A 17,186-nucleotide genomic window follows, 5' to 3' on the forward strand; every position below is an offset into this window, starting at 1 on the left:
AATATCTATAGCTGAGTAGCACGTACAGGACATTAGTCACCAAATTAAAAGTGAAAAGTTCCTAAAGTCTCGACTAGTTTTATGGTTCCAGTATATTATCCCTTTCATCCCTTCTTTACAGATCTCTTTTCTAACTACGAACACTTACAATACACTAGGAGTTGTTGTCTAATGGGTTGAACATGGAATTAGGAATTAGCTATTTATTCCTAATTCACCCCTGAGTTACTTAGTTGTATGTTGGTATAAATCCACTGACATCAAAGGAATTAAGATAAGCATAAAACTGGAGTTATGTGGTGTGAATCAGTTTCCATATATTTATTTACTGATTAAGCAAAGCAAGGGACGTATTTCAAGGAAATCTACTTACTCTAGTCTAGCTGAGTGATGGAATGGAGCCATGGATCAGATGGCTTGAGGAGAGTGAGTTAACCAACATTAGAAGTGACCCTTACTTGCTTTGAAATTCTTTCCAAACTGAAGTTCAGCTTGACACTTTTCTTTAGCCAATAGAGTGGAATACAGTTGTTGAAGTAATTTGATTCAGGTTGCAGTTACTTCCAAGATGATTCCTTCAGTCTCTTCCTTCCAATGCAGTTACCAAAACCAGAATCAGTGCATTCATTGTTTAAGGGGCAAACGTGATTAGGTTGAATATGTTTAAACCTTAAAAGGTTTTTTTTTAAGTATAAAAATGGTTGAGGGGATCACTCTTAGATTTATGACTGGATCAAAACCTCATAACCGGAATGTAAACAGAAAAGAGGCTCCAGCCAATTATTCCTCTCAGAATAGCCAAGATGCACACAGGCTGGACAGTTTCCATAACAACATTTGGTTACTTGTTCAAGCTTCTTGTCTCCAGTTTGTTACGTTATAGGGTTTTTCTAGGCCACAGAACTCCTTTTTTGGGTCTTTTTCTCATTTTGATCTGTATCCAACTCTTCCTCCAGCAGCTCTCCAGACACCACTGTCTGTAATTGTAATATCTGTACCAACTTTCAGATAGTGACCCCATTTTTCTCCACAGTGAAGCTCATTCTTCTCATATCTCTGAAGCATTTCATACTTTAGGTGGTCACCTGACAGATGTAGTGAACTCTTCCATTAAGAGTCTTTTAACCCCAAAGGCTAGTCTACTTTATTTCAAAAATATTTTTCATTTGTTCTTCATTCTCCAGTTTCAGGTCTTTGTCCAGAAAATTGATCTATTTTCCTACTGCACAAATGCTTTAACCTGTCATAACGCTACTAGATGCAACATCTTATTACTCTCTGTCTCTCTCTCTCTCTTCCATTTCCATTGGCAAACATAATCTCTTCATTTTCTGAGCGACTTTCAAGTTTGTTTTGATTATTTCCTGATATAAATACTTCACAATCCTAACACTGTTCATATATAAACAACACTAGAGTGCCTAATCTGCTGTTTAAACACAGGGGTTTCTCTCTTTTCCTTTTCCTGTTGAGTGCCACCTTTTTCTCCTTCACAACTTTATCTTTACTAGACAGTTTTGGTAATCTTCAGATTGCACATTTTCTACATTATAGCTCCCAGATAGCCATTCTATAATCCCATAAACCAGCGCAAACTCTCAGAACACTTGCCATAACTGAAAATGTATGAAATGTGATTGTTGGTACTTATTTATGTGCTCTCATTCTTAAACGTAACTAGGGGTGTGAAATTCAACTCTGGGCAGAGGTTTTTTTCTATGCACTTCAGCTGTGTTTAGAAGGTATAATGGTTGGATGGCCAACTTTCTAACCATACAAAGACCCTTGCCCTGCCCCCACCTAGCTCCTTTTCCTGAGGTCCTGCCCCGACCTGCTCCTTTTCTAAGGCCCTATTCCTACTCACTCCATTCCCCCTTATTATGTCACTTGCCTCTCCCTTTCCCATCACTCATTTTCACCAGGCTGCGGTAAAGGGGTGAAGTGCAGGAGGGGGATGAGGGCTCTGGCCAGGGAACTGGGGTGGGGCTGAGGATGAGTGGTTTGGGGAACAGGAGAAGACTTTGGGCTGGGAAGGGAATTGGGGTGTGGCATGAGTTAGGGCTCCGGATGAGGAAAGGAAGGGGAAATTCTAGATGTGGGAGAGGGACCTGAGCCAAAGCCAGGGATTGGGGGTATGTGGGGGTGAGGGTGCAGGTTCCAGAAAGGATTCTGTGTGTTATGCTTATAAGAAGCACACAGGATCTTTATAAGGGAAATGGCAATATGCCGTGTTTATTAAGAATACAAAAGTAAAGTAGCTAGCATATGCTCACATAGATGAATGCACACGCACACACGCACACACACACACACTGTCCCACCAATCGGTCTCACCAATAGATGTTATATTTACCAGTCCACAGTCCAGATCTCTCTGGTGGTCAACCAGATTGACCATGGACATGGAGGAATAGGGCTCTGTCGGTCTGGATTGATGCTCCAGTCTTGGTAGAGCTGGATCCAAAAACTGTGGCAAAGCAGCTCCTTTTTATAGCACCTTTCCTTCATTAGGCTCAGTAAGTTTCACACCATCATGCTATAATCAATTGCTGTTTGACTGAGTGCTTGTTTTTTAAAATTTTTCTTCTCATGTCACAGCTATTTTGTCCCAATTGATAGGTGCTTGCCTTATCTTTTAGAGCTGTCAATTTGTCATTCAGCTGCATCTCGTTAGGGATATACTGCAATCTCAGGGAGCTTTTATGTCTGTCCTCCCTAGAACATCTGGCTCCTCTGTAGAAGATCTGGTATGATGATGGACCTCACACTTATCTTCTAATACACATTCCTTTTTCTGCACATACACAAACAAAAATTACATAGTTGCTTCTGTAAAAACAGATCTAATACAACCCCGCCCAACCACCACCATTCTTATACTTCTAAATTAGAAAAGAAAACAATCCTAATGGTAAAAGAGTGACAATAGTGACAAATAGACCCTTTGGTCTGTTCCTGCTTTAGCATTAATAAAAAACACAATGGATCTTTATCAAAAGTGCTAGGCTGTTTCTTTCTGTAAGTCAGAAAGGATGACTGGTAAAGTACACTGAGGCATATTGCATTGCATAAAGCTACATTTTAGCTACATGGCTAGATGTGTGTGGGAAGGGACTCTGGGCTGGTTCAGTGATACTGGGGTATAGGACAATGTTTGGGGTGCAGGGTCTCAATGACACTTACCATGGCTCCCAGGAAGTGGCCACCAGGTCTCTGCAGCCTGGAGGCACCTGGAGGCTTTTTCTGACTGATGCCCTTGCCCCCGCAAGCACTGCCCCCACAGCTCCCATTGGTTGCAGTTCCTGGCCAATGGAAGCTGTGGAGCTGGTACACTGCCCCTGCCCCGAGTGATGGCTCTGCAGCTCCCATTGACTGAGAACCATTACCAATGGGAGTGGCAGGTGTGACATCTGCTGGAGAGATGACAGTAGGCAGATGAAGCCTCCCTGTATCTACATTCCACAGGAACCTGGTGGCTGCTTCGGCGAGCTGAATATGACCAAGGAAGGAGGGATGCCTGTATTAGCCCTGGGCCCTTGCTGTGATGCCAACTGGACTTTTAAAGGCCCACTTGGCCCACCAGGGTCCTTGTTTAACCAGGCATTTTGGTTGAAAACTGGATGCCTGGCAACCATATTTAGTTGTGATATAGGTGGTACATACAACTTTATAGGCCCTGTGAATATTACCCAGTGTGCGCATAATAGATTCTCTTTTAAATGTCAGAAAATAAATGTGTGTGTAGTCTTGTTTCTTCGTGTCACTCTTATAGGACAACAAATACTTAAGTTATTTTATCCTGAAGAAATGCTGATGAACGTGTACAGTTATATTTAAAAAAATGGTTGTTACATTGTTGATGGTGATATGCACTGTGCTTTTCATTAGCTCCTGACAAAAAAAAATCTGCTCTCACATTGTTAAGGTGGTACATGACTATGAACAACATCCTGGTTTTACTCTGTGAATTTTTGTGGCAGTACTCTTTTGTGTTGTCAGTCTCTAAATGGAGTATGAGCTGGTTGAAAGTACAAGTCCTTAGCAATTTCAGATCTACAAGCTTCCCGTAGCAAAATTATTATTGCCTTAGAGGATCTTACTGTTGTTCTCATTCCACTAGGAATCCACAATATATTTGAGAGAGTTACTCTACTTGTGTGTCTGTCTGTTCAAGAACTTCCTAAAGGGTAAGAGCCAGGACCACCAAATTGAGTATACAGCTTCTAGTAAAGACCCACTAAATTGAACATTGAGGGCGCCCCCATGGGCGTCATTATGCCTTATTGTTGTTTATGTAGCTAGAATTGTGTACCTTAAGCCGACCTTCCTTCCCGCAACATAGACCTGACCTTAGAGTGCTATTAAATTCAATGTGACAGAACTGGGTTCATAAATAACAATATATTTGAGAGATGAACTACAACCAAAACTACATAGACAAATTTCAGATCCAGACCATACTTAGATCTAAGTTTGCAGCTTTCAAGTTTCTGCAGTGGTCTGCATCAAAAAACCAACCATGACCCCCGGGAGCCTTGGAAAAGTTTAAACCCCAAGTTCAAGAATCTTTAGAATTGGGGATTTGGACTTATCTGTAATAAAGATCCTAACCAATCTGAACCTGGATTCAGAGTTTGAAATCAGGGGTGTGGCGTCTCTTTAAAATCAAAGTATGTATTTAACTTGCCAATTAAAACACTTTAATGGTCTGATTTAATACTTTGGCTGACTTTCAGCCCATCTTCTTCTGTGCTTCCACTAATCCCTTTATTCATTTAGTTATAAATTTATTGTATCAGTACTTTAAAATGAACTTTTGAAAAATTTACACTTTTAGCCATGCTTAAATCATAATTCTAATCCCTTAGCACCCTTAATTAAACTGATGGAAGTTTAAATTGATGTAAATATCTTACTTGGGATTATATATTTTGTTCCATATTCTTTAACTTAGTATTTGATTTTAGCTACTTTCCTCATGTAACCAGGAATGAAAATTACAGTCATAAAAGATGTGCAATAATAATTTAAACCACTAATGATATGATTAAGCACATAGCAAGATTATGGAAACAAACTGAAAGTGGCCAGAAGGCACGTCTAAGGAACTCAAACATGTTTTTTAAAAACAAATTACAGTACCATGGCTTTAAAAAGAGATTTAAAGCAAATTATTTGTAGGATATTTTTCCTAAGAAAAAAGCCTGTTTTAAGCATTTTTTAAATTAATTAAGCATCTTCATGTTTAAAAATAGCATCTTTAAACAATAAACAAATTGCTGATACATTACGTAGTAAATATATTCTAGTAGTTGGAAAAAAGTTGATGTAAGAAAAAAAATAGAACAAGAAGTAACAACAGACTTCATCTTCATGTCTTCTTTCAGACCCAGGCTCAGAAAACCACTTCAGCACATGCTGAGCTTTAAACATGCACTTAAAACCATCCATATTCAACAAAGCTCTTAAGCATGTGCTTAACTTTTACAGTGTAATTTAGTTTCATTGAAAGCAATGAGTTTTAAGGATTTGCTTCAGTGATTTGTGCAAACAAGGCTTCTGATATGCCATTGGTCTTTTCCTTCTTTCCTCCTGTCTGCCATCCACAATACTGCCAAGTCCATCTTTCTTCCCACCCCCAGATAAAGCAAACAGCACCCAGAGTTCCTCCACACATAATGACATTGCAGCCTGACATAGCTTCCCAGGAAATGGCCTGTTCTGAGGTAGTTATCGCTTAATAGCAATTTCCTCAGATTCAGTTGCATTTGTCTGTATTTTATATGGCCAGCCCAGAGTCATTCCTCCTCCTTTGAAAAAGGTGGGAGATGGCATGTTTGTTATTTATTGACAGAATACACTGAGTGTAAGACATGTATGGGCTAGTGGTTTAAGTGCAGGACTAGGAGACAGATCATCTCTAACCTTAACTAGCTATGTGGCTTGGGTGTCCCACGTAATGGAGATGAATGTCCCTGAGAATCAGAAATAGTGGAGTGTGTTGATCCCATTTGCACAAACTCTCTGTTCTCCAAAACAGATTTTGGAGAAAAAAGCAAGGGTTCCTCAGCACGGAAGCTTTTCCTCGATATGAGTCAGTCTGTCACAGAGATGTTAGCCTTTTAAGACTTGAATACTTTGAAGGCCACATGGATAATTTATGCTGGAAAGACTTTCTGAGGTTCCAGGCACAGAAAGGTAAGTTGGGTTGAAGCCCTATTCAAAATTAGCCCAGTCCACTCTAAATTAAATGTATATTTCAGGGTACTAGTTTTTTAAAGGATTTTAAAATATTTTTCCACTATTGCCAGGATGTTTTCTTTCCCAATGAGTACAGGGACACTCCATCAGAGTCTTAGAACACCTGTATGAGGAAAAGAAGGAATGAAATGAATAATGATTTGGTGTTCTCTTATTTTTTCCATGAAAGGCTTTTGGTTTATCAGTCATGATTTATGAAGACAGCTTTGCCTTCTTTTCAGGCAGGTGTTAATGAAAATGATTTTTATGATGGTGCTTGGTGTGCAGGACGAAATGACCCATACCAGTGGATTGAATTAGATGCTCGAAGGCTAACAAAGTTCACAGGCATTATCACACAAGGAAGAAACTCTCTCTGGTTGTAAGTATATGCTTACTTTTTCTAAAGTTTGTATCTGAGAGTATGTCTATACTGCAGAGTTTTTTCAGAAAAATGGCTATTTTTCCAAAAAAATTCACTTACGTCCACACTGCAATTGTGTTCTTTTGAAAAAAATTGAAAGAACAGAGGGGTTTTTCTGACATTGGTAAACCTCTTTCTATGAGGAAGAAGCCTTTTTCCAAGGCTGTGTCCAGACTCAGGGTTTTTTTGGGAAAAGTAGCCTTTTCCCGAAAAAACTTCCCCTGCATCCAGACTCAAGCCGCGTTCTTTCAAAATTAATTCGAAAGAACGCGGCTTTTCTTTCGATGGCGGTAAACCTCAATTTACGAGGAAGAACGCCTTCTTTCGAAAGTTCCTCTTTCGAAAGAAGGCGTTCTTCAATGTAAATAGGGCTTCTTCGAAAGAGAGCATCCAGACTCACTGGATGCTTTCTTTCGAAAAAGCAAGCCGCTTTTCGAAATTTCTCCGTGCAGTCTAGATGCTCTCTTTCGAAAGAGGCTCTTTCGAAAGATGCTTTCGAAAGAGCCTCTTTCGAAAGAGGCTTGCAGTCTAGACATAGCCCAAAAGAGCTTGTGTGTGGACGGGGAGGAGGGGGTTCTTTTGAAAGAAGAAGAAAGAGGAAAAAAGCACAGATGCCCTGGTGGCCACTCCACCCATAGTAATCGCAGCTTAAATGTGAGATAGTGTCCATTCAGTCTGGACACTCTCTTTCGAAAAAGCAGATCACTTTTTTGATGCACTTTTGCTGTGTGGACACTCTCGGAAGAAGTTTTTTTGGAAGATCTCTTCTGGAAAAGCTTCTTCTGAAAGAAGCCTGCAGTCTAGACATAGCCTAAGTTGTTCTTTTTGTCCCCAAGAAAGGAAAAAAGAAGAGATAGTGGGGAATTATTATAGTTTTAGCAAGCAATTAAACAGCGAATAGGTAAAAGGCATGCTTTTTGTACAATATTTTGTATATGCAAAACAAATCCAAAGGTAGCACCCGTAAACTACGGATGTCAAGAAAGCAGCACAACACACTTTGATAACAGTCATCATTATCACTTAATTGATGAGTAACACTGTGTTACAAATACAGTTATCTAAACGAGTGTGCACATTGCTGATACTAAGTCTCGTCTGTTTTCTAATATTTAACAATTATTCATTTTCATTCATGCTGGATATAATATTTATTCCTTGAGATTTACTGGTATATCAGCAATCACCAGTTATTCTATACTCTGAGTCACATAAATTAAGTCAACATTTTCAATCATATTTATTTGCACATCACCTCCTTTCAAAAGGAAAATAATCTGAAGCTCTTCCAAGAAAATATACATTTTAATCAGAGTTCCAGCACCTGCTACTGCACTGACTCTGTGCATTCTGGTTGGAGTCCATGGAATTGAAGTGTAGCTAGTGGGCTTGCTATAGCTTCTCCAAGGGGTATACTGCCAGAAAAGGGACAACTCTCCTCTCTCTCCTCATAGACAGCGGCCTATAGAGTACAGAATAACCTCTTCATGACCAGCATCCTAATTAAAATGTGTAGCTTCAGCACCCATACTATTTTTTGAAAGTTCATCCTGTTATGTCTACCATTCAAATTGTCTCTGCATTAGTCATATTACTCTAGCACTGTGGTTCTCAACTGGTGGTCCATCGACCACTGGTGGTCCAGGGTGACTTTTTCAGTGGTCCACAGGAACATTGTCCAAAGTCACACAGCGTGAGCAGTGGCCGCCATTAGTCTGTTTTACACCGTGTTCACAAGCACGTGGAGCTTCATCCATAGCGTCACCTAGGACGCAACCGCATTGTGTCGCCAGTAACTTTTGTCTGAGGCTCTGAGCGTCAATGTAGCTGCCGCCGTCATGCTGAGGGGTTGCTGTGTCATTCGTGCTGGGCTACAAGCGCTGTTTTACAGGTGTGGTGTAGTTTGTTTATAATGGCAATGTCAGGAAGAAATGTCAAGTGCAAGTATTCGGAGGACTACATCAAATTCGACTTCACTTGTCAAAAAGAAAAAGAAGGCATGGATTTGCCACAATGTGTTATTTGCTTCAAAGTTTTGGGGAATGACTCAATGAAGCTGGCTAAGCTGAAACTCCATCTCGAAAAGTTTCACCTCAACTTGTTGCAAAAGGATGAAGATTATTTTGAGCAGCGGTTATCAGGTCTGAAATGGCAGCGCCTCGACTCAACAAGTGCATTCTACAATAAGACAAGCAATGCAGTGTGTGCTTCCTACATTGTTGCATACAAAGTTGCATAGGCCAAGAAGCCTCATGCCATTGTAGAGCAACTTGTGCTCCCCTGTGCAAAAGAGATGGTGTGGCTTGTTCTTGGCAAGGAAGCAGCAAGGAAGCTGAATGATATTTCTGTCTCTGTTGAGGGAACGTACTCAACAGAGTTTTTCAATTGAGAGAGGAGTTGGATTTATTTCTCCAGGCTCAAGGGAAAGAGGAATTCTGAAATGTGCTGACACAGTCACATTTAGAACTTGCATATCTTGTTGATATTTTTGGAATCTTGAACAAACTGATTCTTCAGCTGCCAGGGAAAGGTACAAATCTATTCTCTCACCAAAGCATCATCAAGGCTTTTCTTGACAAATTGGTACTCTGGATTGTAAGAGTTGAAGGCAATAATTTGGTTCAATTTCCATATGCGGATGCCATGCTCGGCGAAAAGGAAGCCATTCGGACGCAAATTCTCGTTAATTTACGGAAGCTACAAGACGCATTCCAACAATTCTTTCTGGAGGTGGACAGGACAAGGGATGGATTATCTTTCATCGGGTATCCATTTACAACAGATGTTAATAGTGTTTCAGAGGATCTGCAGGAGGAATTCTTGGATCTGAAAAATGATTTTGCGGCTCAAGACGTGTACCAGCAGTCTACCATAGAGAAATTTTGGGCCAGCATGACTGGGAGTTACCCAAATCTGTTAGCACACTCAGTCAGATTTCTTTTGCCATTTGCCTCAACTTACATGTGCCATTTGCCTCAACTGGATTTTCATGTTTGTTGCCCGTTAAGCCCAAACAGAGGAATAGGCTTGCAGTGGAAAGCGATATTCGTTGTGCATTATCAAGTACCACTCCAAACATTGAAAAGCTTGTCAGTGAGAAGATATCCAAAAATCTGTTAGTAAGAAATAAATTTCAAACCAAAATGTTCACTGTCTGCTCTTTTTTATCATATCTCAAAAAGAAAGTGGTCCATGAAAATTTTTTGATTGGCCTGGTGGTCCGTGGGCTGAAATGAGTTGAGAACCACTGCTCTAGCAGAAGGCTGATTGTGTGGCACTTTTACCTCCCCACTTGTCTGAAAAGTGCAAAATCAGAACAGGAGTTGATGAGACTGAGTGTAATAACACAGAGAACTAGATTCTATTCCAGACTCTGCCACTGGACTGATGGCTGACCTGGGCAACTCACTTCACCTCAGTGTGTCTCCATGTCCTCATCTATGAAATGACTGATACTGTCTTTGTGAAGTGCTGTATAAGAGCAAAGAGGAATACATTATTATTCACTGCCACAGTATGGCCCCACTCATGAATAACAGAGCAAGATCTGCACATACTTAGCAGAAGCCTTAATTAGAGAGGGAAATCTATCCTGTCTATACCTCTCCCTACTAGAGATTTCCAGGCGCTTACTTACTTCTAGCCTATAGTCATAATTAGGCCCAGAGGGGTAGTACATGGGGCAAAAGAGGGAAAATGTATTTGATTTTTTAAAAAAGCACTGATGTTACCAGACACAGAGAAAGGAGCAAGTGACATCTGAATTGCCTCCCCTGAAGTCAGTGGTGTTTCTTTAGAATAAGACCAATTAGAATTAAGCCCTACAAATACAAAGTTCTCTTAAGGGAGGACAACAGGAGGTGAATCTTGGTATTTATTTTGATTCTTCCCCATGCAGTATTCGTTCAAATCCCCCTTTGATCTCTCTTTCTGCATTATTCAAGCCAGCAATCCCATTGGTACTACTGAGCCTTTTTCAGTGAGTAGAGGGTTGCAGGATTTAATAAGCTCTGTATCCCACACTGTAAAAGATGTAAGATGTACTAGAAAAAAATAATAATTGTGGTAAAAACAAACTTTCCCTTTTTATACAGTAATCTCTGGTATTGATTTCTTTCGCATACTGGCGTGGGTGTGGGAGCCTTTTGATGATGAGTTTGCTGCAGTTATTCCTCATTGTTCTGTGATAGGTAATTACTGTGGCAAAGGAACAGACATCTTCTGTACTTATACATTAGACATCCCGTGTCAGCTATCATTTATACCAGCATGTAACTTCTTCATCTTGTCATGTTCCTGGTTGTCAGGTAATGATATTATGCAGTCTGGAGTAGGGCATGAGGCCCCGTTTACATTGGCAACACACTGACTTCTAGGTTTTTAAACTTCTGAACAAGGTGCATGATCCTGCCCCCCATTAAAGTCAGTGGGCAGGAGGAGCAATGTTCAATTTCCTTGCCTTCATGCGTCTACACTGTGTCTATCTCAGATATTCAGGCCAGGCTCAAAATCTAGCCCTTCTTCAGTAATGCTTTTCCATAGGACCTGATCTTGCTTTATGGAAGTGTGAATTTTTATTACCTACCATAGGATCAGAAGCAAGTCCTTTTTTAATTTTGTTACTTCTATTTGTAAATTGTAACATTAGGTGTGCTATTTGATTTGGTTAAACTCTGCTCTTTAATCTCTTATCTCAGAAATTATTTAAAAGCAGAGATTTCATTATCAAGTTTATGATGCCTGAAACATGAATCTGCAGTATAATTTTAAAACACGAAGGAAAAAACGATAATGTTTACTGCAATGGATGTTTAACATTTGCTGTCAGCCTTTCCAACATGCGATGTGTGTGTTTGCACTGTATGAATAAAATCAAACTGTCTGATGCTTTGAACCACTCCTGTTTAATCTGGGAACACGCTTTTGATGATTTTCAGAATACAATGCATTTTAAATAACTCAAAAGAGATGGTGTAAATCTTTCATCCAGTTGAATGTGTATCTACAATGTCACTCAAGCTGAAAGATGATCTAGTATAGAGCAGTGTTCCCTCTAAGCTGTGCGGCAGCATGGCTTCACAGGTGATTAATCAGCCCCACCCAATCAGAGACTCAGGGCTCTATGCACAGAAGGGAACACTGGTACAGAGTTTCTCAATATATAATTTTTCATGATTTTATTTCTTGGGTCATGAAGAACATATGTTGTTGCTAGCTATCACTTATCCAGCACAAATGTGTGTGAGGTGCCATACTAGCTCTGAAAGGCTTAGCTTCAGAAGACTGACGAAGATTGACAACAGGCAAGTGGGATTTAGGGCAAGGAAGACTAAAAGTGACTAATCCTATGGGATTGGTTTGGCTAGTTCTGCACACACAGGTCTTGAATTTTCAAACACATTCATGTTGACACCAAAATGGGTGTCATATTTTCAAAATTCATAAGTTAGGGCTTTTTCAATCTGTCTGGAGATGTTACCACTGGGACTTACGAATTCTGGACTCTCGTGTGAAAATCTGGCCCACAACGATGTCCGGTTATGTTTTGTTTTTAAGTATTTTAATTGTTTCTAAATGACCATGCCATTTAATGTGTGTCTACTTTCCTTCCTTCCTTCATTGGTCAGGCAAATAAGAGCAGTAGAAAATAGGGAAATGGTAGGGCTAATGATGACTTAATGAGGGAAAGATGTATAGAGAAGGATAGCAAATGGAGGATAAAAATAAAGATGGTGAGGAAGAAGTATATGATGTATGAAGGGTTAGGGGAGTGAGGTAAGTTAGCAGAGGAAGTGATAGAAGCAGATGTTCAGGTGCCAAAGGAAAGAGCCTAGTATTGCGAACTTCTGGTGATAATCAGGAGGTGAAATTTCTCTTTTTTGATGCCTGGATTAATGGATCTTGGGCTTCAGGTGGTTTTAATGACCTTTTATAGGCCTCTCTAGTAGCCAGTTGTCATGGGCAGGGGAGGAGGGAAAGAGGCTCACGGTGGCTTGGGCAGGAACCGGTGTTGCCTGTTGTCTCAGAATGACTGCTTACTGGTCTGGTGGAAGGAGGAGGGAAGGGGATTAATCGACCTGGCTCTCTCCCTTGGTTAGTTGCTGCTGTTGATTGGGAGGGCGCCCAAAGAGGTTGTATAAGAAGATGCTATTGTATTATCTGAGGTCCTGTCCTATTTTAAAATTAAACAGACATGAAGAATATTTCTTATTCCAAAGAGAACACATGTTGGCAAAGAGAACCAAGGAGTACCCTTCTTCTGAGTTATGCTGCATTAAAGGAAAAGATAGCTAAGCTTGCTAGCCAGTGGGAGACTTGATTTAAACCTTAAAGGGTATGTCTACATTACCACCCTAGTTCGAACTTGGGTGGTAATGTAGGCATACCGCACTTGCAAATGAAGCCCGGGATTTGAATTTCCCGGGCTTCATTTGCATAAGCCGGCCGGCGCCATTTTTAAATGCCGGCTTGTTCGAACCTCGTGCCTCGCGGCTTCACGCGGCACGGGCTAGATAGTTCGAACTAGCAAGCCATTCCGAACTATCTGTACGCCTCGTGGAACGAGGTGTACAGATAGTTCGGAATGGCTACGTAGTTCGAACTATCTAGCCCATGCCGCGTGTAGCCGCGCGGCACGGGGTTCGAACAAGCCGGCATTTAAAAATGGCGCCGGCCGGCTTATGCAAATGAAGCCCGGGAAATTCAAATCCCGGGCTTCATTTGAAAGTGCGGTATGCCTACATTACCCCACTAGTTCGAACTAGCGGGGTAGTGTAGACATACCCAAAGAGTTTACAAATGAGAAAAAAAATAAGGCATTAAAATATACCAGCTTCCTGCAGTCGGTCTAGGGGAAGCCACAGGTTAACCCTGGACCAAGGAATGATTCCGGTTAGGTTCAGTTAGGGTACATCTAACAGCTGTGTTATTTTGGAATAACACCCGTCATTCTGAAATAACTATGTGAGCATCTACACAGCTAGCCCATTATTTCGAAATAACAGGTGCTTAGTTTGACATTTGTAAACCTCATTCCATGAGGAATAATGCCTCTTCCAAAATAGCTATTTTGGAATAGCAGTAGTGTGGATGCTCCACTGCTGCTATTTCAAAATAGCTCCTCCCCCAGGTCATTCAAAGTAATTACTCCCCAGTTCTTCCTGGGGCTCTAAATCATGGTAGAACATCCTCATTAGGAGGGCCTGTTTTGGACTAATTTCCAGGGTTCTCTGTAGTGTAGAGCACTATTTGACAATAAGTTATTTCAGAGTATTTCTTCTGGAATAACTTATTCCAAAATAATCGTGCAGTGTAGATGTAGGTAGTGCTCTAGTTTAACTACTGAAACAAAAACACAAATGTTGGACTCTTCCGCCCCACCTGCATATTCTGAAAAGCAGAGAACATGTGCAGTGGACCTCCTCCACAGCCCACAGGATGTGTGGCAGCACACAGATCTTTGCCACTGACTGAACAACAGGAATATTGGAGGGGACAGGAAGGACAAATGGGCCTATTCGTAGTACAGATGCAGTGGCTCAAAAGCTTGTCTAGGCAATGAATGCAGCTGCTTCTCCTTTATACCCAGTAGTGGCATCTGAAAACTGTATTTGCTGGTGATCCAGTCCATTCAAACAGTTCCTAGGGATAAAGCTCTTCTATTTCATTTATGGAAACAGTTTTGATCATGGAAACAGGTTTTGGCCTTCAAGACATATCATATAGAGCAGTCAAGTTCACACCACCTCTGATGGAAAAGCAATGAATGAAATGAAGATCATGCTGGGACACTTATTGGGTGGAGTATGAAAAACACTGTCCCATTTATTGCATCATCACAATCCATCCCATTCTATTCCTATCAATATCAGCATTGTTACTGAACTATACAATGTACCTGTCTTGCAAGTCCCAACCTGCTGCAAGTTTCTGGCAGCACTGACTTCCTGGGAGGCCCTGCTCGCCTGTCTGAAGTGACAGACCAGTGGCAACAACTGCTGAGGCTTTTCCTAAGAAATGGAAGAGAAACTTTCAATATCCAAACAAAGAAACAAAAGGGCGGGGGAAGATGGGGAGGAAGAGAAAAAATCAAAAGCAGACAGGAGACGAGGCACCAGCAGAGTTGGGGCGGTGGGAAGGGATGGGGGAGGGGGGAGCTGAAAAGAGATTAAATACTGTCCCAGAAGTGTAAAAAAGTAAAAGTCAGAGGAATAGAATCAACATGAGAAAGGGACAATGGCACCAAGAAACAACTCAATATAAAAAAAGATGACAGAAAGTACAGTGATGAGGAAAGAGTGGAGAGAATGAGAAATACAGAAGAGAATTAAATGTGAGATTGGGGTAAACGGAAGGTGGAATGTGACAAAAGAAGAGGAGGAAAGGGAAATGGGAGAGAAGACCTACGGAGAGAAGCAAAGGAAACTGTTGAGAAGAGCAGTAATAAGTGAAGAGGGAGAAAGGAAAATGGGATTCTGCCTGAAGAAGGTATCAAAATCTGCAGCTCTCACCCCACCTTCTCCCTTGCCCCTGAAGTAAATGCCATGAATTGCTCTATCTCACTTCTTCCCTTTGTAATCTGTCACTTTGTCGATGTCTCCCCTTCACCTCTGACTGTGGGACTTGCTTATTCCTCCCCCCGCTAAAGAATACTTGTGTCTGAGCCTGAAGAGCAGAACAACAGACAAGTGCAGAAAAAGGCCAATATGGAGCAGCAACTCTTGGGCTATGTCTAGACTGCAAGCCTCTTTCGAAAGATACTTTTGAAAGAGCCTCTTTCGAAAGAGAGCGTCTAGACTGCACATGGAACTTTCGAAAAAGCGGCTTGCTTTTTCGAAAGAAAGCATCCAGTGAGTCTGGATGCTCTCTTTTGAAGAAGCCCTATTTACATTGAAGAACGCCTTCTTTCGAAAGAGGAACTTTCGAAAGAAGGCGTTCTTCCTCGTGAAATGAGGTTTACCGCCATCGAAAGAAAAGCCACGTTCTTTCGATTTAATTTCGAAAGAACGCGGCTTGAGTCTGGACGCAGGGGAAGTTTTTTCGGAAAAAGGCTACTTTTCCTGAAAAAAACCCTGAGTCTGGACACAGCCTTGGAGATGAAGTGTAGCAAGTGGGAGGAAGGAGGAAACAAACTTGTCAGTACTGAGTAATTCATGCATCATTCTTATTTCCTTCAGAAGACAGAAGTCATTTCAACTCCATAGGCCAATTCTGCACTCACTTATATGTCTGTGACTCCTACTTGTAATTGCACCCTTTACAACAGAAGCAAAATTGGACCCCTAGAGGAGATTTCATAGATTTTGATGAGTAACCTTATTTCAGTGATTAAATAAACACATGGACTCAGTGAACAGAATTGTGTAGATGCTGCAGACCTGGTTAAGAAGTCTGAAGACATATGAAAATTGCCTGATTTAATTCATCATCAACTCATAAACACTACTGAGGTTTGTGAAAACTTTTGCAAAAGTTTGCCAACCTCCGAAGCACATCTGGGGCCAACTGCAAATAAAAGTGGGCTGGTTCTGGATTTTATAATATTGCCGTGGTGTGAAACCCACAAACGTAACAAATGTGGGTTGAGATCTTTGCAAAGCACCGGTCTGTTAGTGGATAGGATGGCTTGTTGAGAATGACTACCTGGGGTATTAGATTTGAGGAGTAGCTTCATTGTTTCAGCATGAATGCCAGCTGATTAAGAAAGAGGCATTAGCAAGGATTCTTTGCAAAGCCATTTTGCCTGCATTCTCATACAAAAGAAAGTTGCCAGGGTGACGCAACCTTTTAGAAAGGGATGTGAAGCTCTTTCCTGAGAAATGGATACTAGCTGATGGGATTTATTTGGGATGGGGGAAGGGTTGTGGCTGAGTATTCATAGAAATGTGTGTTATGTGTAATGAGTCATTACTGTCCAGGTGTATTTGTGTTTTATGACCCACACATTTTACACAGCTGTTCACCCCTATTCTGAGTGGGGCACCATAAGTATTCTTTTAAAAATTTTCTGAAGAAATTATATGAAGCTATTTAGAACATGCACTTTTCTGGCAGAGGAGAAGTAAATGTGAATTGCTGCTAGTCTCTAGCTTATTCTTGAAAAGCCTTAGGGAGGTCTATCTCTCACTGCCCAAAGAATTTGTGGATAATTTAGCACATCTTTTGTACTAGGAATAGAAAAACATGTCTAAATAGAAGTGTACAGTCCAAGTACTGTCTTTGGACTTGTATCCCCTGGAGTTAATGGCAAAATTCCCATTTTCTTCAGTGGGAGCAGGATTGGGCCTTTGAACATCATTCATTTTAAACATAAGGTATTGCCAAAATAATTCCTTTCATGTCATGTTAAAGGCCTGCAGATTAAAAAGAAAATAACATACTGCAAGAGCTACTACCTCAGGGTATGTCTACACTACCCTCCTAGTTTGAACTAGGAGGGTAATGTATGCATACCGCACTTGCTAATGAAGCCCGGGATTTGAATTTCCCGGGCTTCATTAGCATAAGCGGGGAGCCGCCATTT

General features: G+C 40.9%; 1 protein-coding gene across 2 annotated transcripts in view; it reads left to right on the forward strand.

Annotated features, from left to right (window-relative positions):
- Positions 1-17,186, forward strand: part of CPXM2 (carboxypeptidase X, M14 family member 2) — a 138,381-nt gene that overhangs the window by 51,886 nt on the left and 69,309 nt on the right. For both annotated transcript variants that reach the window (XM_006136104.5, XM_089780188.1), the window contains one exon: positions 6,483-6,622. In XM_006136104.5, coding sequence (XP_006136166.3) covers positions 6,483-6,622 — 140 coding nt within the window. The remainder of the gene's footprint in view (positions 1-6,482; positions 6,623-17,186) is intronic.

Source organism: Pelodiscus sinensis, chromosome 8, assembly GCF_052426305.1.
Source record: "Pelodiscus sinensis isolate ZL-2025 chromosome 8, ASM5242630v1, whole genome shotgun sequence".
Taxonomy (NCBI): Eukaryota; Metazoa; Chordata; order Testudines; family Trionychidae; genus Pelodiscus; species Pelodiscus sinensis.